The sequence below is a fragment of the Mustela erminea genome, chromosome 17 (genome assembly GCF_009829155.1).
Source record: "Mustela erminea isolate mMusErm1 chromosome 17, mMusErm1.Pri, whole genome shotgun sequence".
Classification (NCBI taxonomy): Eukaryota; Metazoa; Chordata; class Mammalia; order Carnivora; family Mustelidae; genus Mustela; species Mustela erminea.
The window spans coordinates 13,548,606-13,572,804 of NC_045630.1; the positions used below are offsets into that span (position 1 = coordinate 13,548,606).

At 36.5% G+C, this 24,199-nt stretch overlaps 1 protein-coding gene and 1 pseudogene across 7 annotated transcripts in view; one reads left to right on the forward strand and one right to left on the reverse strand.

Moving 5' to 3' along the window:
• The window catches only part of RPS6KC1 (ribosomal protein S6 kinase C1), a 177,885-nt gene that overhangs the window by 47,566 nt on the left and 106,120 nt on the right, over positions 1–24,199 (forward strand). For all 7 annotated transcript variants that reach the window (XR_004279901.1, XR_004279903.1, XM_032316993.1 and 4 more), the window contains one exon: positions 10,003–10,365. Coding sequence is in view for 5 of the 7 variants with exons in the window: in XM_032316993.1 (XP_032172884.1) it covers positions 10,003–10,365 (363 nt within the window). In the remaining 2 variants the exon portion in view is untranslated. The remainder of the gene's footprint in view (positions 1–10,002; positions 10,366–24,199) is intronic.
• Positions 18,499–18,915, reverse strand: LOC116576679 (annotated as a pseudogene).

The window sequence follows — 24,199 nt, forward strand, 5'->3', positions numbered from 1 at the left end:
ATTTCAGTGTAAGGTCATCAGGAATGGGAATGATACAGAGGTTTTTTGTGCTTTGTTATCATCTGGAAGAGAAGGGGAGGAGCCTTATTATTAGGAATGTGTTTTCTTGGGCTGGTGTTCTAAAATATGGGAAGCGGTTCAGGGTTAAAATGTGGCTGTGGGGGGGCGCCTGGGTGGCTCAGTGGGTTAGGCCGCTGCCTTCGGCTCGGGTCATGATCTCAGGGTCCTGGGATCGAGTCCCGCATCGGGCTCTCTGCTCAGCGGGGAGCCTGCTTCCTCCTCTCTCTCTGCCTGCCTCTCTGCCTACTTGTGATCTCTCTCTGTCAAATAAATAAATAAAATCTTAAAAAAAAATGTGGCTGTGGTAAAAACGTGGTTAAATAAGATATTACCTAAAGCTAGGATGAGTTTGTAATTTATTGTTCAAAGTGGGACACACACTTCTGAGAAGTAAAGAGGATGCTTTAATAAGTACAGTGAGACCACATGCATACACCAGGACCACCTCTGGCACACTGGGACAGATGGTGTGGGCTGCCCTACCTAAAGCAGTTGTTTCTGGATTTGCCTTTGAAGTTTTGAAAAGATGGGTTTTCCTTGGAAGGGTTTATCTTTTAGGAATATGCTTTTATGAGAGAGACTGGGGGCAAACTGGAAAAGCCTTACGCTGCCAAAAAGTAATGCTGGCATTTTATCCTTTCTGTGCTTAGTTCGGTTCTCCTGCTGTATTACCATCTCTGAAACCTGCTGTGATCCATGACGAATGCAAAATGTGGACCTAGAAAGGCTGTTAATGCTTATGTTTTTTACCCTCTCCCTTTAAAAACCTTTATGCCTGACTAATCAATCCTGCTGAAAGACACCTTGTTGACAAATACAGATCAGAGTGTCAGGCAGCTAGCAAATTCATTATTTTATGAGAGGGGAAATGAATTTTAAATATCATGAGATTGTCTGGCATACTGGGTAAGTGGAGATATACTTTCCTACCAAAAGGTCTGCAAACCCCCAGACAGCCAAGGGAGAAGGTCTCTCCAAGCAAGAGCGGGAAAGCTGGCAGCTGGCCAAGCCCCACAGGTACTGCAGGTAAATGGAGGGTTGTAGAGGGATGTGGTGGCAAGTGCTTGTGGTTTGGATTTAGAGCCAAAATGCGAGGAGGTGATTCACTTCATAACAACTCCTCTGAGTGTAGTATTTTAAATGGTGTTTCAAAGGTGTATTCATTTCTCATACTTGTGATTTAGTCTGCCAGTGAAATGTGCCAGAGGGGCAAATCTTAATATATAGTCTGTGTTTCAGTGTCCTTCAGTAGAGTTAGAATGACATGGCAAGTATATCTCCTCTCAGAGAACAGATGTAGAGGCTAAGTGATCATTATTTTTATTAGTACCGTAAAAAGGCAATCAACAGGTCTTAATTTACCTTGAAGGAAAGTTTTCTGAGGGAAACATAAGGAGCTGGATTAATGTTTTTTTATTTTTTAAACTATCTTTATTTGATAGTAGTGGGATAGAGAAAACCCCTTTGAAAAGGTTTCATAAAACCAGTAACTTGGTAATTAACATGTAAATATATTTTATCTAACATGAAATTGAAAATTATAAAATTATTCAGTAGGTTTTAGATAAAGAGTTAATATTGTTTTATGTTTTTAAAATAAAATGTTGGTCACTCTTTATCTCCTTTGTCCAGAGAAATTAAACTATATATTTTTTTAAAGATGAAAGAAGATTGACTTGATTGCTAACATCTTATTTCCTTTTTAAACTTGCATCTTTTCATTTGGTCAAACTTAGCTATGAAGTTACTATGACATTTGTGGAAATCTGGCCAAAATGGTGCATTGGAATTGAGCTTCTTGACATGTTTCTCTCATCTGTTGGCCTGTTTGAAGGATGTAGGTTGCTTTACTGCCATGCTGGCCTTGATACTGGAGCCTTTGATGTTGGTAGACTCTCATCTGGTAACCTGTGTCATTTCCTCTCCCTAATAGGTTACTTGACTTCTTTGCAATTATGGGAGGGACATTTTCCAGGTGTATGCACCAAACAAGAGAAAATAATTAGGTGATCATAACCGCAAATACAAATTGAGAGATCAACTTCTTATGTGTAGATCTTAAGAGTGAATGTTCTTAAATGTCTCCTGGGGTAGCTGGGTCGTCTTCTTCCTTTTTTTTTTTGGTAGTAAATTGTGGGTTAAGAGCTCCCTGGGGTTCAACTGTAGCAATTGTAGACATAAGAAAGGATCTGTTTAGCTGTCTTGAGTTAGCTCTTTTAGAGTAAATGAGGTGTACATTGCTGGTCTGTATAAGTGATCTCTGAAATCACTTTCAGTTCAAGATTTGTGTTTTTATTTGATGGCGGGGTGATAATTCTTTCCATTAAAGCATGAAGATTAAACTGTATTAAACTGTATAATGTTGATTACTTTTAAACTGTTAGGGGAGACTAATTAAAAGGGCATATAGTTATTTAAGTTTGAAGAAAATCTTCTGTGTTAATGTACCATTTTATTATATCTTTCTTTTTTATTATTTGTGTTATTTTCATTTAGTTGATTTAAAGGCGATGCTTTGAGGCAGCATCATTTTAAAAAGGAATATTCTTCAGTTGATTGGCTACTTAATAGCCTAAATCTATTTTTTAGGCGGACTTCAAGTCTGTGCACTACATAGAAGTGGTGTAAGATGACAAAATATAGAAAGCCTAATTAAAAGTAATTTAAAGTAGAATTTAGTGCAAACATCCACTAGGTGGTGCCATGAGAACTCCAAATCTTGTTATAGGAATGATTGTAGGCCCTCCTGTATTATGAGAATATTCACTTTGAAGTTCCTTTTGCTCTTAAGTGCTTATCTACTTATGTTATTCATTGTCCTGTATTAGCTGAATTTTCTCTGGTGAGGGAGCTTAAAATAAATAGGGAAAGAAGAATAGATCATTATTCTCAAGAAAATACAAATGAGAATGTGTTACTGTATGTGTACACGTAAAACAAATGATACAAATTATAACTATTGACTCTTAAAAACCCTAGGGCTATTGAGGATAGTGTTAGCTATTAGGATGTTAGGGATTGGATGGGGAAGATTTTAAAAATTTATGATATGTCGTGGGAGGTGTTTTAGAGTAGAAGGAACATTAAGAATGATGCAGATAAATCCTTTATTCCACAATTAAAAAATTGGAATTTCAGAGAAGTAAAGCCATGTGCCCAAGGCAGTCCAGGCATTCTAGGTAGTCGGCAGCAATTAATAGTATATTTCGAAAGAAGAGATTTAATTTTATGGAGAAGGAGACAGTGAGAATACATATTTGGTATAGAAAGCTCAGTGTGAGCTACTTGTATGCTGGTAGCAGGTCTGATTTGCAGAGAAGATTATGGAGAACAGCAGCATGAAAAGTTCATTAGGTAGAAAGGGAAGCCAACTCATAGATCTTTGCTGCTCGCGATAAGGTAGCAGTATTATGGTTGTAATTTTGATTGATGTGTTGTTTTCTGAGGTCATTCTGTTTTTCACCAAATATGCAGTAAATATACTGGTGCTCTTTTCATAAATTTTCAAGGGTAAAGCAAAGACTTGTCCCCAGGACATTATAAAAATGTGAAACATCAAAGGAATGGTACTTTTTCGTAACAGTAGCTATTTCTAAATGATAAGTTGGTAATCAAGTATGGGAGTCTTAATTGGCATTAAGTTTTAAGTTTACATTTTCACCTAAAATCATATTAATAAGGGCTTGTTTCTTAATGGAGATTGATATGTATGTCTTCTGTTTCAGGGTGACCTTTGTTCTCCTGGCTAGATATTTTGCTTTGTGTGTGAAGCATGAGTCATTGCTACTAGGAAAAGTAGAAATTCCCTTTCGTTGAGTGAACCTCAGTGCTCAGTGAAAGCTATCAGCTAATAATAATGAGGCCATGTATTTTATATATAGTTGACCATGAGAGACCACCTGTTGTTCTAAAGGAAACTGATCTCTTTTTGCAGATGGTCTTCAAATACAGATTTCTGATAGTTTATAGTATAAAGATTTATTCTATAGCAACTCCACCTTTTCCCCCGGTGCCTGTCTTTCAGAGGTGGTGTCCTAGACAGATTTCACTAGACTGCCCTACTCTGAGCAGTTCAAAGCACAGAAGGTGAGGGTAGGTAGGTGAACTGGGATGCTATAGAAACCCCTCATGTCTGTAGCTGCTTTTTAACCGGTCACCTGGGGCCCTCTAATAGCCCTGAGACTTAAATCTCTGTGATATGAACCTGGAGGCAGAACGCTTTCATAGAACCTTTGACTCTTCCCCCTCCCATCTCTTCCCCAAAAGGCTGAGGTTTTTGTCTTGATGGTGTTGGTGAAGCATGTACCTTTTACTCTCATGATGGCTCCAGAGGGCCCCTTTAAACATGGATTGACTTCAGGTTGGTTTAACTTTTGACAAAGAGTCTCTGACTTGTCAATTGTTGCCCTGCCTTATCTACAATGTTCTTCCTACTCACCCTGAGAACCTCTTACTTGTTGGCTGCTCTCTGTATCTTATTAACTTTCTTTCTGGGTTTTCGGAAGCTCGTTTCCACTTCATGTGATATTTATATGGAGCTTTGTATGAAACAGGTTGAATGACAGGACTGTGATTTCAAGCACTTTTTAAAGTAGATATATTAAGGTTATAAGGTGAACAAACTAGGTTCTGAGTGCATGTGTAAGTAAATGGTTCCTTGCTGCAGTGGTGAAAGGGGTGTGTTCTTGAGTTGGTTGGGGCATACTTCATTGAGAAGAATGGGATTCAGAAGTTGCTTAAATGCAGAAGGAAAGATTTCAGAGAGTACAAGAAGGTGATTAGTTGCAGTGTATAGTTGCGATATGATAAGAGTTGGTCTTTTCAGATCTGGTAGGATGCTTTTTTTGGGGGGGTAGGGTGAAGGAAGAAGATAGGCAAGGAGGAAATGTCGGGGTTAGTCTGTGTCAAACAGATCTGTCTATAGTCACTTCTTTCTTCTCTCTTAAGTTAGGAATTCTTGGCACTGGCTGCTGGATGAGTCATACGGGCCTATATTGTATAAATTGTATCTGTATAACACAGATTTATTCACCAACAAACTTACAGTTTTAGCCCTCACTGCATCTCCTTTGAAATCCTTCGGATACCGAGGCTTAAGAGCTTGCCATCCTAAAGGAATGTGGTAAGAGTCAACCTGTCATCTTACCGTACAGGGAAAATTACTGTCCATATTTGATACACTTCTCTAGCCTTTTCCCCTCTGTTTTCATTTTAAAATTGGAATTATAGTATATGTGTATACTGCTTTAGAGTTTGTCGTTTTTGCATCATAGATAATAAACACTTTAGCATTAAGCATTCTTCCATAACATAATTTTTAATAGCTGCATAATATTTTCTCAAAGGGATGGGCCATAATCTATTGTTAGGAATTTGTTATTTCCAAATTTTCACTAATTTTTGTGATGGATATTCTCATGTATAGATCTTTTATACCTCTGATTGTTTCTGATATAAATTGCTGATTTTCTGGGTCAAAGATATAAGAATTTTTTGCATCTGATATATATTGCCAAATTGTTCTCCAGAAAGATTAAATCAGAAATCTTTTTGCTTCCCTTTACTTTTCCTAGTTGGACTAGAAAAATTCCTCATCCTAACCCACTATTTTTTGTTTCCTCACTTTGAAAGATTCTTCATGTAGAATTAGGTAGAATTTGAAAAAGAAACACTTTTAATACTATTATTATTTGTTTGTTTCATTATCTAACTTTCTTCCTAGGTGTTTTGATGGTCTTATTCTTCTGATTTAATTTTATTTAATCATGATTTCCATTGCTAACAAAATACGATTGGAAAGGTAAGAGAGGAAATAAGACTATGTCACTAGATTTTTGTGGTCAAAAGCCAAGAAACTGAGTACACATAATTTTACCCCTTTGCCCTTTGGTATTATTCTTGTTAGAAAGGAAAATCAGGCAAAACATGAAACAGTACAATGTGATAGATGATGTGAAGGTTATAGTGACAAGACACCAGAGAGCAGACAAAAGATCTATAACAGCATTTCCTTTATTTTATGGTTAGCTGTATAAACCAGAACTTATTTTTCTAAGCTTTGTCTATTTGTTTATTAATATCAATGGACCAGGTTATATAAAGCCCCCATTTAAGGAATTAAGTATACATTGGGATATATAAAATATTTGTAGATTATTTAAAAAAATCTCTTTTAAAGTTTATATATTTCTCAGAATGGTGGATAAATAATTTTGTAGGCTGCTGTAAAAGATTTTGATTTTGAAGTGTAGTCTGTACAGTTGAAATGTCAGAGAGTGAAGATTTCCACTAGGTCCAATGAATCTCATCTCAGATTGTGGATTTAATGAAGTCTTTTGCTTTTAGGGAACAAAATGAGTTCTTTCTGGGCATTCTAAGGATTTGATAAAAAAAAAACCCTGAAAACAGGATATGTTGACAGGGTGCCAAAGTAGTGTCTGAAGCTGATTTGAAACTAGAGTTTAGCTGCCAGTAACATGTTTTTACCCTAACTTATTTTATTTGATATGAAGTAAGCAATTTGAGTCTATAATAAGGGTTGACAAACTATGGCCTGTGGGCCAGATGTGACCTGCCACCTGTTTATATATGACCTACTAGCTAAGAATGGTTTTTACATTTTAAAATGAATGGAAAAATTCAAAAGAATATTATTTTGTGGCATGTGGAAGTTATATAGAATTTAAATTTCAGCATCCATAAATAAAGTGTTACGGAAACATAGTCATACTTATTTGTTTACGTATTATTTGTGGCTGCTTTTGTATTACAGTAGCAGAGTTGATCAGTTGTGACATAGCTCATACGGCTCACAAAGCCTAAAATACTCACTCTCTAGCCCTCAGAAGGAAAGTTTGCTGATCCCTGATCTAGAGTTGTATAGTCTAACCCACCTTTAAGTTGGCTTTGTGTATGTTCCTGAGGGAAAAATTTTCCTTTCAATATATTTTCTTTCCTGAGAAACTTGAAAGTCAATATTAGGCGGTGATACAGACCCCAAACTTAATTTTTACCTAGCTCTGTTATCAATCTTATTGAATGATATAGATCAGTGGCTCTCAAAGTATGGTCTTCAGATGCCTGGGTATTCTGGAGAGCTTTTCAGGGGGTTCCCACGGCAGAAACTTTTTATAATAATCTGGGAAATTATTTGCCTTTTTCACTTGGGTTGACATTTGCACTCGTGATGCAGAAGCAGTGTTAGGTGAAACTGCTTGCCTGAGCTTCAGGCAGGACTGGGACAGCAGACGGTAGCAGGAATCCTTGCATGTACTTGCAGTAATGCCACTGCTAATTTTGCCTAAGAATACCCTTGATAAAGCAATAAAAAGTATTAATTTTTATCAAATCTCAACCTTTGGGTACATGTCTTTTTGATACTCTGTGTGGCAAAATGGAAGTATGCATCAAACACTTCTGCATTTCTGCATACTGAATTGCTGTGGTTGTCCAGAGGGGAAGCACTTGCTTCAGCCATGAACTAGGTGCTTTGCTCTTGGGATACCATTTTCGCTTGAAAGAACCATTGACAAACTCTGATTATTTTAGGCTTGGGTATTTGGTGACTATTTTTTCAAAAGCAAACAAAGTGAGCTGACACTTTAGGGAAAACAACTGACAGTATTTGTTGCCAGTGGCAAAATGGTGAGTTTTCATTTCCAAATTCAAATTTTAGAGAACTTGGTTTTGTTGTTGTTGTTTTTAATCTTTACATCCAGCGTGGGGTTCGAAATGACAAACTGTACCGACTAAGCCAGCCAGGTGCCTGAATTTTGAAGAACTCGTATCTGCTTCTTTGAGCTTGACAGTTTCACAGTATATAAAGAAAATACTCTGATGAGATTGATGATGACAGTAACATGTGATGTTGAGGGGAATATTGTGATCATGAAATTTGTCAGTATTTGGAAGAGCAGTTTAATGCAGGGAACCCGTACTTTCAAAATGCCCAGTGTGTGAAGTTACAAACACAGGCATGGATAAAAGAGCCATTTGGTGTGCAAGACAGCCATTTGGTGTAACAGAAACAGAAATTTCAGTGAGAGGAATTTACATTCTACATGGCAACTAAGCTTTAAGAAACTACCAACTTGGCAAGTTTTGGTGTAGTATCAAAAAATAATATCTATAAATATTCAAAAAGGCTACTAAAATACTCACCCCATGTTCATTACATATCTGTGTCAGATTTTCCTCAAATCTTTCTACCAAAACAATATGAAAACAGACTGAGTACAGGATCTGGTGAGAATCTAGTTACCTTCTGTTAAAAAGGTTTAAAACAGTGTCACTTTTTTGTTTTGGAGAATATAGTTTTGTGGGGTTTTTTTGGGTAAGATTTTATTTATTTATTCATACATGAGAGAGAGAGAGAGAGGGCAAGAGCACATGAGCCAGCAGAGGGAGAAGGAGAAGCAAGCTCCCCACTGAGCAGGGAGCCTGGCGTGGAGTTTGATTGATTCCAGGACCCAGAGATCATGACCTGAGCTGACGGGAGATGCTTAACCAACTGAGCCATCAGACGCCCCTAGAATAAATTATTATTATTATTGTTATTTTTAAAGATTTTATTTATTTATCTGAGAGAGGGAGAGAGAGAGAGAGAAGAGGAACAGTGGGGAGAGGCAGAAGGAGAGGGAGAAGCAGGCACCCCACTGAGCAGAGAGCCTGACATGGGGCTTGATGCCAGGATCCTTGGATCATGACCTGAGCTGAAGATAGACGCTTAACATACTGAGCCACCCAGATGCCCCTAGGATAAATTATTATTTTTTAAAAAATTAAAAAAAAAAGATTCTTATTTATTTATTTGACAGACAGATCACAAGTAGGCAGAGAGGCAAGGAGAGAGAGAGGAGGAAGCAGGCTCCTTGCGGAGTAGAGAGCCCGATGTGGGGCTCGATCCCAGGACCCTGGGATCATCACCTGAGCCGAAGGCAGAGGCTTTAACCCACTGAGCCACCCATGTGCCCCTAGAATAAATTATTTTTAATAAAAATTATTTTAACATGTAATGGTGTTTAGTGTTTAATTAAAAAAAGTTCAGTTTGTTTAAATATTGAGATTGGTAAATGCTTACAGGTATAATCTAAAAAAAAAAAAAAGTTCTTTTGAGGCTCTCAATTATTTTAAGAATGTAAAGGGAGATCTAAGACTTCATGTTCATTTACCATCAAGTCAGTTCTATGAAATGGGAGAAAGAATTTTCATTGCTGAATATTTCAATACAATTCATTTTCTTTTGGAAAACTAAGAGGTGAATATATAGACCAAAGATCTCTCCAAAAGAGATTGAAACAAAGATTTCTAAAAATTTAGTCCTTAAAAAATAATGAAAGACCCACGACTAAATGGCATACATTTTCCAGATTTGGATGATTATCTAAAAGCACACCTCTGTGAGGGTACATTGTATAATGGTTAAATAATGATTATATAATTGCTATAATAGTTGTAATTGAATGATAAGTCTATTATGCTTTATATGCATTAACTCTGTTCCTCATTTGAAGTCTTGCATAATAAGTAATATTATTAAGTGACTCACTCTTGGTCACATAGTTAAGTTTTAAGAGCTGAGATCCACGCACTTGTTTTTGTCTTACCCTGAAGCTCTTATTCTCTTCCTTTGATCATAATGATGGTGTTACAAGATCTTGTGGTAAAGGCTCTTCTTTTTGACAACAAGACTAGGTGTAAAGACTTGCCTTCAGTTTTAGTGTGAAAATTAAGGCAAAGGAGATTGGCCTCTAGAGCTTACATTGATTTCGGAAATGAATGAAGTAAGCAGAAACAAATTGCCAGGCACTGATCTCTATCAGGCAGTGACAGTCTTTCTAATCGACTAGGATACTATGAACAAATGAATAGTCAGCATAATTTGTATTCTTTTTGGCTGATTCTTAATTTAATATCTATTTACTGTTGTGCTCATATTTCTAGGTTTCTCCAGTGACAGTGATCTGGTATCTCTTACTGTTGACGCGGATTCTCTTGCTGAGTTAGATGATGGAATGGCTTCCAATCAAAATTCTCCCATTAGAACTTTTGGTCTCAATCTTTCTTCGGATCCTTCAGCACTAGGGGCTGTTGCTTCTGACAGCGAACAGAACAAACCAGAAGAAGAACGGGAAAGTCGCAGCCTCTTTCCTGGCAGTTTAAAATCCAAGCTTGGCAAGAGAGATTATTTGGAGAAAGCAGGAGAATTAATAAAGCTGGCTTTAAAAAAAGAAGAAGAAGATGACTATGAAGCTGCTTCTAATTTTTATAGGAAAGGAGTTGATTTACTCCTAGAAGGTGTTCAAGGTACAGTTTTATCTGTATTAATATGTTTTGAATGTTTTTGTATTTATATTTTATATATTTATTTTATATCTAGAAAGAAAAGTGTATATATAAAAATTATACCTTGTGTATAATCCTCTAAAAACAAGACTGAAAATGAGAAATTACTGAAGATTAAATGATCTACCTTTTGGGGGAGCCTGGGTGGCTCAGTCACTTAAGCATTTGGCTCTTGATTTTGGCTCAGGTCGTGATTTCAGGGATGTGAAATTGAGCCCCACATCTGGCTTTGTGCTGGGCATGGAGCCTGCTTAGGATTCTCTCTCTCCTTCTCCCCTGCCCCAGACCCGCTTATGTGCGTTCTCTCCCCCGCCGCCCCCCAAAAGCCTACAGTTGGGTTTATACTTTTAATTACATGAAACTGCTTCACCCTCTACTTGGATCAGTTAACCAACAAAAGGTTTTAAAAAAATCAAATCTCCACCTCTCTTGTATGAACAGTAATCCTTTTTTTCTGACATGGCGAGTGTTCCCGGCCTTCAACCCTCAGGTACTCACAAAGATTCTTTAGTGCATTTACTCCTTTTTTTAAAAAAAGATTTTATCTATTTATTTGATAGAGAGAGAGAGAGAGACAGACAGACAGACAGTGAGAGGGAACACAAGCCGGAGAGGGAAAAGCAGGCTTCCCGCGGAGCAGCCTGACCTGAGCCAAAGGCAGATGCTTAACGACTGAGCCACCCAGGCGCCCCTCGTGCATTTGCTCTTGCTGGCCTGAAGAGAGGAGATGAAATGTAAAGGTTCTTGATATGCCTACTATTCTGTTCTTTGTTAGTTGTCATAAATTTTCAGCTAATTACTGGGGTGTCCTGGGAGCTGATTGTTTCTGAATGTCATAAGTAGGACGTGCCTTTTTTTAAGCATCAGATTTTTGTTTTAGTCATTTGTCTTTTCCTTATGGAAAGAGTGTGAAGCGTACCTCAGTTAGTCATGTGACTTTCTGGACACAGTAATCAAAGTTTTGATAGGACCTTCTTCCAGTGGTTTGCTTTCCAGGAAATCGTCATTTTTACTGATGTTCTGTGAACTTTGACTTGTTAGTGCCATTCAAAGGACCATAGTCTCCTGTAGCACTGACACTTTTTTACTGCAGTACTTTCCCCCTCACTTTGCTTTGTGTCCTGTCCGGAATTTTCTTTTTTTTATTAGAGGATGAACTTTCAGTCTTCTAACGTGGTATAAGATGAATATTTGGCTGCATGGACTGAAGAGGGAGTTAATTTTAATGACATGAAACTTTTAATTACATGAAACTGCAGTGGAGTGTTATCTGTGCTTTTTAATCAGAATTTTGACTAATTTTCTGGTTTTTAGCCCTTACTTTGATTTCCACAGCTATGCAGTGCTACCAGTTCCCAAACTTTTGGAGAGATTTACAGTGTCATATAAGTCAGGCAGCTTTCTTGAGCTTCCTAAGTCAATAACCACTCATCCATCTGTTTTCTAGCTTGTAAAATGTTGCTGCAGTCTTCTCTCTTAATCTCTTTGTCCTTTTGGGCTTTTGCCTTAAAAATAATTCTTTTACTGCCCTGTAATGGAGTTTTAGGAGGGAACATTTCTCATAGTTTGACTGATACGTCATTTTGATAGAATTTTTTGTTTCTCAAGCAGTATCATAGTTAGGGTTTTATGTTTGCCCGTAGAGCGTTCTAGTCTTTAGAGATGTACACATTTTTCTTTGTCTTTTTTTTTTTTTTATTCTTTGTCTTAACTCTAATTTTGCATTGGGAATTTAAAATCGGGATGAGCTGCAGTTAGCTCTGATATTTTCCCTTTTCTTTTTAGATAATTTTGTGCTGGAAAATCACTAGTATTTAAGTGACATGGATACATCGGTGTGATATTTTTCTGTTGAAAAATTATTTGCATTTAAACTGAGAGCACTTCATAATGTTACCACTTGATGGCACCAGAAAAATAAAAATCGTTGCTTCAAAATGAGAATTATGGATGCATTTCAGCAAATAGCTGAATAATGTCATTTAGTTAGTTACTTTGTGATATGATGGTGAATTATTTCTCACTAGGACTTGATACCAAATCTACTAGATCTCTGTCTCAAGGAATGTTATCATTTAAATATGTTTTTCCCATTTAACATATGCTTGTCTTTCTGAAACTACAATATCCTTTCCTGCCATGGATTGGTTTTTGTTGTTAATGTGCCATCAAATCCAAAAAATTCTACTCAACTAATTGCTTTTAGCATTTTATTGCTTATTTATAACGTGATCAATTTTTTCATACAAACTGCGGGAACCACAATCACAGAATTCTAATTTTTAACCAGTGTGTAAAATAACCTTTGTTTTAGTCCTTATAGCTATGTGTCAAATGTAATGTCAGGGCAGTGTTTTTGGTGCTTTTAAAAGTGTACCAGTCATCACCTAACAGATGTATGGACATTATTGGTTTAACCCCTTCCCCCCCAGTTTTATTGAGCTATAATTGACATTAACATAGTACTAAAGGTACAGCATGATTTGATACATGTCTATATTGTGAAATGATTACCATAATAAGTTTAGTTAATATCCTTCCCCTCACATAGTTACAAGTCTTTTTTTTCCTTGCAATGGGAGCTTTTAAGATCTACTCTTTTATCAACTTTCAAATATATGATACAGTATTTTTAAAACTCATTAATCTTATAAGTGGAAGTTCATGCCTTTTGACTGCTTTCACCCATTTTACCCACCCCCATCCCTGCCTCTGGTAACCACCAGTCTCTTCTATGAGTTTGGTTCTTTTTAGATTCTACACATAAATGAGATAATTTAGTATTTGTTGCTCTGTCTGATGTATTTTACTTAGCATAATGACCTCAAGGTCCATTCTTGTGTCTGATGGCAGGATTTCCTTCTTTTTTATGCCTAATAATATTTGTGTGTGTGTGTGTGTGTGTGTGTGTGTGTGTGTACACATATCACATTTTCTTTATCCATTCAATCATTAGTGGATACTTAGCTTGTTTTCATGTCTTGACTGTTGTAAATAATGCTGAAATAAACGAGAGTGCAGGTACCTCTCTCAGATAGTGATTTTGTTTCCTTAAGACTTATACCTAGAATTGGAATTGCTGGACCATAGGGTAGTTCTATTTTTAATTTTTTTAGAAGCCTTGATGCTTTTTTTTAGTGACTGCACCAATTTATATTCCTAACAACAGTGTATAAGAGTTCTTTTTTTTCCATGTCCTGCCCAGCATTTGTTATCTGTTATCTTTTTTTTTTTTTTAAAGATTTTATTTATTTATTTGACAGACAGAGATCACAAGTAGGCAGAGAGGCAGGCAGAGAGAGAGGGGGAAGCAGGCTCCCTGCCGAGCAGAGAGCCCGATGCGGGGCTTGATCAGGAACCTGGGATCATGACCTGATCCAAAGGCAGAGGCTTTTTTTTTCCCTTCATATTTTTGAAAGATTTAATTTATTCATTTGACACACAGAGAGAGAAGCAAGAGAGGGAATACAAGCAGAGGAAGTGGGAGAGGGAGAAGCAGACTTCCCACTGAGCAGGGAGCCCGATGCGGGGCTCCATCCCAGGCCTCTGGGATCATGACCTGAGCTGAAGGTAGATGCTTAACCGACTGAGCCACCCACGTGCCCCAAGGCAGAAGCTTTAACCCACTGAGCCACCCAGGCGCCCCATCTGTTGTCTTTTTGTTGATAGACATTCTGACAGGTGTGAGGTAATATCTAATTGTGGTTTTGATTTGTAGTTCCGTGATCATGAGTGTTGTTAAGTACCTTTTCATGTACTTGTTTGGCATTTTTATATCTGAGAAAATATCTTTTCAGTTCCTTTGCTCATTTTTTAATCAAATTGTTTAGGGGCTTTTTGTTATTAGATTTTGTGTTCTTTATATATTTTGGATATTAACCTCTTGTCAGATATATGATTTGCAGCTATTTTCCTCCCAGTTGATAGATTGCCTTTTCATTTTGTTGATGGTTTCCTTTGCTGTGTAAAATGTTTATAGTTCAATGTAGTTCCACTTGTTTATTTTTGCTTTTGATGCCTTTGCTTTTGGTGTCAAATCCAAAAAATCATGCCAAGAAAGCTTACCCCCCCTGTTTTTTCCCCTAGGATTTTGTGGTTTCAGGTCTTATGTTCAGGTCTTTAATTTATTTTGAGTTAATTTTTGTGTGTGGTATGAGATAGGAGTTTACTGTTATTGTTTTGCATGTAGCTGTTTATTTTTGTTGATATTTTGTTATTTTTGTCAGTACCATTTATTGAAGTGACTTTTCTCCATTTATTGAAGAGACCTCGTATATATGTGTGGTTTTATTTCTGTGCTCTCTGTTTTATCCCATTGATCTGTGTGTGCAGTACCATACCGGTTTGATTATTGTAGCTTTGTAATATAGTTTGAAATCAGGAAATGTGATGCCTCCAGCTTCATTCATTATTCAGAGGGTTTTTTGGCTATTTGGTGTCCTTTACAAATTTTAGGATTTTTTTTCCTACTTTTTGAAAAATGTCATTGGAATTTTGATAGGGATTGCATTGAATCTATAGATAACATTGGGTATTATGGACATTTTAACAATATTAATTCTTTTAATCCATGAGCATGGAATATTTTTCTGTTTATTTTTGTCTTCAATTTCTCTTAATTTATGATTTTTAACAGATTTCATCTGTTATTCTAACAGTTTTTTGGTGGAGTCTTTAGGGTTTTCTATATATAATAGCATGCTATCTGCAAATAGAAACAGTTTTACTTCTTCCTTTCTGATTTGGATGATTTTTATTTCTTTTTCTTGTCTGATTGCTCTGACAAGGTCTTCTAATACTATGTTGAATCAAGTGGTGAGAATGGGCATCATTGTCTTGTTTCTGATCTTAGAAGAAGCTTTCAGCAAATCACCATTGAGTGTAATGTTGAGTATGATGAATTTATTCTTTAATTTGTGAGGAAATTGGGGGCTTTAGCTTGTGACCTGACTTGACATTTATGAGTAGAAGAGGTGTTTTCTTAGGGGAAGTTTGATTTAGTCTAGTAAAGCTGTTATTGAAACATCACTATAACCAGTAATACCTCTACATCATTTTAATTAACTCTTGCTATGAGAGTGGTTGCCTGTGGGGGAAAAAAGAAAATAGAATTGTTATCTGTGACCTTGGTTTGGTTTGATAATACTTTATAATAAAATCATTATTTCTGGATATCTGATAATCCAGAGAAAATGATTTTTCAGAGCTTAAGTAGGGATGCTTTTTACAGGGCTCTTATGATTTGGCAAATTTTGTTATTCTAAATACTAACTATTCATTCTAACTAAACTATTCATCCTAAAGGAGTTTATCTGGGTTGTTTGTAGATCTGATAAAGATGGCTTGATGTTTTTCTTACTTAACTGGTGTTTGCACAGCTGAGTCTAGAGGCAGAACACAATAGCAGCAGTTCTGTTTGCCCATCCTGCAGAGAAGAAGCATACCCCGAGAGTGGTAACTTTGAATTCTCCTTTTGAACCTGACACCTCACTTGCTTCCTTAATCTAGGAATGGCTCTTGAAATTGAGGTACCTTCTGCTCTTTTACGTCATCAGGTCTCTATGTATTTAAGACAGAAAATCCAAAAATCAAGATTGAAGGAATCAACTTGAATCTTTGAAGAGAATGTTTCCAATACATATCCTTTCACTTCTCTCTTTCTTACATATTTCTGCAGTGGCCTGATATGATTAATCTGCATTCTTGGTGTGGGCTTATTAGAATATTTGTGAGAATGTAGAGTGGCAAATGGGTGACTTAAAGGTATTAATAAAATATTTAAATAACATTGATTTATTGTCTATTATATGCCTGTCACTGTACAGGGGTTTTTGTTAACATTATATTTAACCCTCAGAACTAACCTATAATCTGAGCTATGGCTGGTCATACTGGGCTTTGTCTAAGGACACTGAAATTTAGAGGGTGCAAACATTTAATGTAATGATTCTAGAAGCTTGGCACCTAGTTAGCAAGAATAATTATTTAAAACAGGAAGCAACCAGATGGCGAGCATTGTTAGTAACACCCATCTGTGGGCTACATTATGAATTACAGAGTTGATTGGAGAACTGGTTTTGTTTAGTTTGTTCTAGGTGCCAAAATTTCTGGTTTATTGTGTTTGTAAGGTAGATACTATAGTCCCCATTTTATAGGTAGAGAAAACTAAGACTTGTATAAAGTAAACAATTTGGTCCACAACACAAGCCACTAAGAGTTTTGGCTAAGATTTAAATCTGGATCTTTCTGAGTTCAAGTCTTATCTTGTTTCCACTGTGCCATGTTACTTCTCATACATTTCTTCGCTAATCAGAGTAGCTTTTTAAAATGAGGAAGAAACTAGTCTTCAGAGAGTATCAATTTTTTTTTTTTTTAAGATTTTGTTTATTTATTTGACAGAGAGAAACCACAAGTAGATGGAGAGGCAGGCAGAGAGAGAGAGAGGGAAGCAGGCTCTCTGCTGAGCAGAGAGCCCGATGCGGGACTCGATCCCAGGACCCTGAGATCATGACCTGAGCCAAAGGCAGTGGCTTAACCCAGAGCCACCCAGGCGCCCAGTATCAATATTTTTAAACTTTATTTTGATAATCATTCTTTTCCCTCCCATTTGTTTATTTGCTCATTCAGCCGTCTGTCCATTCAGTTGAGCTTTCAACAAGCTTTTGTTAGTAGTATGTACTAGGTATTGTGATAGTGATTATAGAATGGTTTTTAAATAAAAATACAGAATTGAATGATGACCCTTCAAAATAAGATCTGCTCTGTTTCTGTTTAAATCTTCTGCATACATTATAAATCTCACATTGAAAAACATTCCTGAATGTTGTTGATAACCTGAGTTTTCTTTGATTGTCTTGATATTTTTGACCAGTGAGACTATTTCTGATGTTACTACTCAGCTAAGAAATGCAGACAATTTTCTGCAATTTTCATCCTAGTAGATGGTATAATGAGCAATACAAAGCCATTTTTCTTAGTTTACACCATCCTTGTCCTAGGAGATGTCCAGACTTACTTTTAAAACGGTGACCTTGTATGTTGAGGTACCACATCATTCTGGGTCTCTTACTGGGTCTTAACTATTTTTTTCCCCTTTCCACAATGAGGAATAGAATTCCTGGGGAGACCACAAACCCACATATATTTCTAGGTTTCTTTGAGTCACTTAGACTGGCTTAAAATTGTAGGGTTGGTTCTAGAATGTGTCCAGGCTCTATGAATATGGTGTTTGTGTGCATTCATAATGATATATACTCAAGTACTGTAAAAGGTAATTTGGGTTATTGATTTATTGCTTTGAATAAAAATGACTCAAGTATTAAGAAACCCAAGTATAACCTTGTTTGATTTAGAATGAATATATGGATGAATAGAATGAATGGATATATGGGAATATGTGGGAAAGGTAGTAGTAAATTTATGTTTGATAAAGGGAAGCAAGTCACATGATTTCTTATTGCTGAATTTCAGAAGTAAAAATGTATAACTTTAAAAATAAAAATGTATTTGAATTGTTTATTGTGTTTGTTAACTCTGAAGACATTATGAAAATATTGTCCAGCCCATTTACCTTTAGGGACTGCCCACTTCACTACAAAGTATGATATAGTGTGAGTCTAACAACACCAAAAGCTGTAATCTCATTTTATTTATTTATTTTTTAAAGATTTTATTTATTTTGAGAGAGAGAGGGAGGGAGAGCATGAGCAGGGGGAGGGACAGAGGGAATCGCCGATTCCCCGCTGAGTGGGAAGCCCAAGGCAGGGCTCCATCTAGTATTCCCGGATCTTGACCAGAGCTGTCAGCAGTTGCTTAACCAACTAAGCTGCCCAGGTGCTCCCAAAATCTGTAATTTTAGCAGTGGTGGTGTAATCATATTGTCTTCTAATGCATTAGCTTCTGTCTGTTTTGATTTATGATCCTCTTTGAGAAGTTTGTTCTTTTTCAATATTATTTTGATTTTTTCGGTCCCCTTACAACTCTATAAAAATTGAAAATCACCTTTTATTTATTTATTTTCAATAAAAATTAGAAGGAATTTTAGTTCCCAAGTCTTTTGAGAAAGCATAATTAATGTAGCCCAAATCAGAAGCTCTAACTAATCAATTTAGCAACAACCCAAAGAAATTTTGTTACATAAATTAACCCATTTCTTATAGTATAACAATGTTTCAGATGGTAGAGCTTCTGTTGGTCTTTCAGCTCCTCAGTCTTCTGATGCAAACTTTGCTGTGATGGCAGAAGTGGTGCTCTAGGTCCATGCACCACTGGGTACTTTTTTTATGGAGGAGCCCCACAGCTTATCATTTCATCTTAGTATTGACACAGAAGGAGCACGTGTACTTGGCATGCTGGCTTATTTCAATCTTCTTCACCATTTTCCTAAGGGAGGTACCATAATGGGTCCTGTATTTACCCAAGATTCTTACCTTCTTGGTGCATTTAGACATGTCTCTGCAAACTACATCTAAGCCCAAGGAGAGCTGAAAAATCACCTTTTAAAAAAAGAGTTATAGTTGGTATTCTCTTTATTAATATTTTTCTTTTCTTAGAAAGTCAGTTTTTCTGTTTCTGCAAAAAAGGCTGTTGGAATTTTGATAGAGATTGCATTAGATTTGTAAATAAATTTGGGGAGTATTGTCATCTTAAAATGTCTTTTAATCCATGAACATAGGATGTCTTTCCATTTATTTAGATCATCTTTAATTTCCTTCAGCAGTGTTATGTAATTTTCAATGTATGCCTTTTACCTCCTTGATTAAATCTGCTTCTAGGTATTTATTCTTTTGATTATTATTATAATTAGAATTGCTTCATTAATTTTCTTTTTGGGTTGTTCATTCCTGGTGTGTAAAAACACTGATTTTTGTGTTTTTATCTTTGTATGTGGCAACTTGCTGAATTCATTTATTAACTGTAGTAGTTTTTTGGCGGATTCTTTGAGATTTCTGTAAGATTATGTTCTCTGTGAATAGATGTAGTTTTACTTCTTTCTTTTCAATTTGAATGCCTTTTGATCTCTTTTGCTTGCATAATACTCTGGTTTGGACTTCCGTCGAAATGTTTAATAGCTCCAGTAAAGACCTGCGTCACAGGCCTTCACCTTGTTTTTCAGGTTACTTACTCATCCCTGCAAAGGAGATGAGGCATCTTGGCTCATTCTGGAATTTAGGGAGAAAGGTTTCCATCTTTTATCATTGAGTATGATATATATTTTTTAAAAGATGTATTTATTTGAGAGAGAAAGAGAGAGCCTGAATGGGGGGGGGGCAAAAAAGAGAGGGAGAGAGAATCTCAAGCAGGGCATGGAGCTCCATCTCATGACCCTGAGATCATGACCTGCACTGAAACCAAGGGTCTGATGCTTAACTGACCGAGCTACCCAGGCACCCCTCCATTGAGTATGATATGATGTTAGTTGTTAGTTTTTCATAGATGCCCTGTATCATGTTGAAGAAGTTTCTGTCTATTCCTAGTTTTCTGCATGGTTTTATTATGAAAGAGTGTTAAATGCTTTTTCCTTCTTCAGTTGAAATGATTATGTGTCCCCACCTTCATTCTGTTAATATGGTATATTACATTGATTTTCTTTACATTGAGCCACCTTTGCATTCCTGGAATAAATCCCACATGCCAGAGAGATTTTTATCTTATAGTTAAACTTAATTATGCTTTAATTAACTCTTGACTATTTGGTTCATCACTGTAATATAGTTGGAAAAGATGGGGTGCTCATTGAAGTAGGAACCCGCTTGTCCATCTTAATCTGTAAATTGCAATTTTACTTTTCAAAGAGCAGTACAAAACAAACTCAGAATTTTTTTAATGAAAGCTTTCCATAGCCATTTTTGTTTTAAAGATTTTATTTGTTTATTTGAGAGAGAGAAAGAGTGCAGAGGGAGAAACAGACACCTCACTGAGCAGGGAGTTCAATGCAGGTCTTGATCCCAGGACCCTGGGATCATGACCTGAGTGGAAGATAGATGCCTAACCAACTGAGCCACCCAGGTGCCCCGCCTTTTCTGTTTTAAAATAAAACACGTGCTCTTCACTATAATTCAGTAAATTGTAATTCAGTAAGTTGTCTCAGTTGAGGAATTATTAGATCTTAACTGTTTTGAAACTTGCTAGAAGAAAGCATTTTAAGACAGTAAAATTCAGATTTTAAAAATAGAGATTTGAAGGTAATTATATGTCATCTACTCTGTTTTCCCGTCCCCATCAGTACCCTGCCTTTTTTTTTTCTTTCTTTCTTTAATTATCTAGGAAGTGTCTGTAACAGGAAAAAGCACCACTAAGTGCAGTGCTCTCAGAAGAAACGATATCCATAGATTCAGGGAGAAGGTACTATAGACTGAATGTGACTTCCAAAATTCATATTGAAATTAATCCCTAGTGTGATGGTGGGTATATTTGGAGGTGGGGCCTTTGGGAGATGATTAGGCCTTGAGGCTTCTGCCTTCATGAATGGGATTAGTGGCCATTAAAGACCTCAGAGATCTCCTTTGTTCCTTTCACCATGTGAGGGCACAGTGAGACTAGCCATCCATGAATGAGGAAGCCAGCACCAGATTGCTCTTGGCCTTTGAGCCTCTGGAACTGTGAGAAATAAATTTCTGTTTATAAGTTTCATGGTATTCTGTTCTTGCAGCCAGAATGGACTAAGAAAAGACTTTAGATTCTCTGGTTGTGATGTTCACAGATGAAGAGAGAGTTGCTTTTTAAATTATCCTCTACTCAGATCAGTCCTTTCAAATTTTGTGTTATACTGGACTCTTTCAGTTACACGTTAACAGAACCAACTCAAAGAAGCTCATATAGAAAGTGTTTTAGCCCACATGAATGAGTAGTTACATATGGCTAGATTCGGGTGTTTAAGAAGTGTCACATAGTTTCTATGCCTGTTTGCTTATTTTTATACATGGCCTTTTCTTTCAGTCCCCTTTCTATGATTTGCATTTATTTCCAGGTGTTGTGAAAGATAACCCCCAGCAACTATAGGTTGATAGAGGCTTTTTCCTCTGAGTTCTAGAGGAAGAGGGTGTTTTCCCCCTACCTCCTGTAAAAGCATGGGTCACATTCCTTCACCTTGTTTTTCTAGCAGGGGAATAACCTAGTTAGGTATAGGTTATTTACTCATCCCTCCAGAGGTGGGCAGAACTATCCCTAATGAACCACATGAACTGATCAACATAGCTATAGTTTGAGGGGAGTGGACCAAAATGAGAAAGGATTCTTAGGCAGAAACAAAACAGAATTAAAATGTCATCCTCTGCTCACCCTTCCTAACCCCTCACTGACCCTTAATGTGCTTTCTCCCCCTGCCATCGTTTATATGTTTTCTCATGTATGTTCCCTAGATTTAGATTCTGTAGGGAACAAGCATATCTATTTTGTTTTTCTTTTAATTGAATATGCAGGAAAGTACATATTGTAACTATACAGCTTGATATATTTTCAAATGTGGAACACACTTACGTTACTGGTCCTTGGATTAACAAGTAGAACTTGACCAGCGCTCTTGAAGCTTCATTCTTTTCCTTCCCAATAATGCCTCTCCGAAGGTAATTGCTGTCCTGATCTCTAACAGCACACTGATGGCAAGAGTTCTGCCTTTTGTATTCTATTTCTTGTGAGCATATGGTTCCAGTTTACGTCCTCTTCTGTCTGTTCACCTCTCTTCTGTGCACTTTCTTTTATGGATGAGGACAGGGGAGTGGTTGGTGTTTCTCCTTTGCTTTATAGGCTCCTTACCTTTCTCCTTTCGTTTCTATTACTCTCTGCACCCCTTTCCTGTTACCTCCTACCCTTTTCTATATAAGGTCTCTTTCTTCCCCAGAAGGAAAGCTTTACCAAAGCTCTCATGTTTGGTTACACTCACACTCAACTCTTCTTTATTATTTATAGCCTGTGTTTTCAAACTACCAAGTCCCAGTTTATGTCTTATATTTTGGTATTTAATTGGACTTTCTGTTTCTGGGGGTGTTTATGTTTTGTTTTGTTTCTCTTGCGTTCTTTAAGCCCTGTGTATCCCATATACTTTTTAAGGGCTCTGCTGTTAGCTCTTTCTCCTCTGGTTTCTACCTTCACGGGCCTGCAATAGTGGGGCCCTTGGAACTCTGTTGTAATTTGGTTTATTTCTCTATTTACAGATAGTATGAAGGTTATGGTATTCTTAGCAATGCTCAAGGTTTGGGTCAGATGTGGTTGTCTTTATTCCCCCAGTTTTTTCATTTGTTTTGTTTTCTGGTTTTGAAAGACGATGTGGGGAGATTTGAAATTGGGTGGCTGTCATTAGCCTCCAGATTTGAGATTCCACACCTACTGTTTTTTTGAATATTCAGTAGTCTTTGCACTCTTGAAATAAACCTACTTGATTGCAACGTATCTTTTTATATATATTACTGGACTTGATTGCTAAGATTTATGTGTGTGTTTTTATTTTTCATGGTTATTGTCTTATCTATATATACATGTATATCCCCTCCACACACATATAACAAACGTATTTATTGAATTAAAAGTAAATATGGACATCATGGCTTTGACCCTTATGTAATAATCATTTCCAGAAAATAAGGTCATTCTTTTACAGATCCATAATGTAGGTATCATAGTTAACAAATTTAAGAACAAGTCTAGGAAAAGGGTTTTAATACTGGGTTTAATTTCTTTACTCGATATCCAACTGTTAAAACTGTATATATTTCTTCTTTTATCAACTTAGTGGTAATTTGTATTTTTCAAAGAATTTGTTTCATACTTGGGACGCCTGGGTGGCTCAGTTGGTTAAGCAGCTGCCTTTGGCTCAGGTCATGATCCCAGCGTCCTGGGATCGAGTCCCACATCGGGCTCCTTGCTCGGCAGGGAGCCTGCTTCTCCCTCTGCCTCTGCCTTCCACTCTGTCTGCCTGTGCTCGCTCTCGCTCGCTCTCTCTCTGACAAATAAATAAATAAAATCTTAAAAAAAAAAAAAAAGAATTTGTTTCATACCAATGGTCAAATTAATTTTTTTCTCTGCTCCTGTGCTTTATTATTCCTACTGAGATAAAATTGGCATATAACATATTTTGGTTTTAGGTATATAACATAATGATTTGATATATTTATATATTGCAAAATGACCACAGTAAGTCTTGTTAACATCTGTCACCATACAATTACAAATTTTTTTCTTTGTGATCAGAACTTTTAAGATACATTCTCTACACAACTTTCAAATACACAATACAGTATTATTAACTACTGATACTATGTTGTATATTATATCCCTTAGATTTATTTAGTTTATAACTGGACGTAGTTTGTACTTTTTGACCCCGTTCATGCTTATTTGCCATGCCCTTGCCTCTGGCAATGACAAGTATGTTCTCTGTGGCTGTGAGCGGGTTTTTTTTTTTTTTTTTAATAGATTGTAAATATAAGTGAGATCACACAGTTTTTGTCTTTTTCTGTCTAACTTATTTCACTTAGCATAATGCCTTCAAGTTTCATCTGTATTGTTGAAAATGGCAGGATTCCCTTCTTTTTTATAGCTGAATAATATTTGTGTGTGTGTGTGTGTATGTGTGTGTGTGTGTGTGTGTACCACATTTTCTTTATTCATTCATCCATTGATGGACACTTTGGTTGTTTCTATTTTTTGCTGTGGTAAATAATGCTACAGTGAACATGGGGTTGCAGATATCTTTTTAAGTGTTTTCGTTTTCTCTGAATAAATACCTGGAAGTGGAATTGCTGGAACATACAGTAGTTCTATTTTTAATTTTTTGAAGCACCCCAATTTATTTATATTA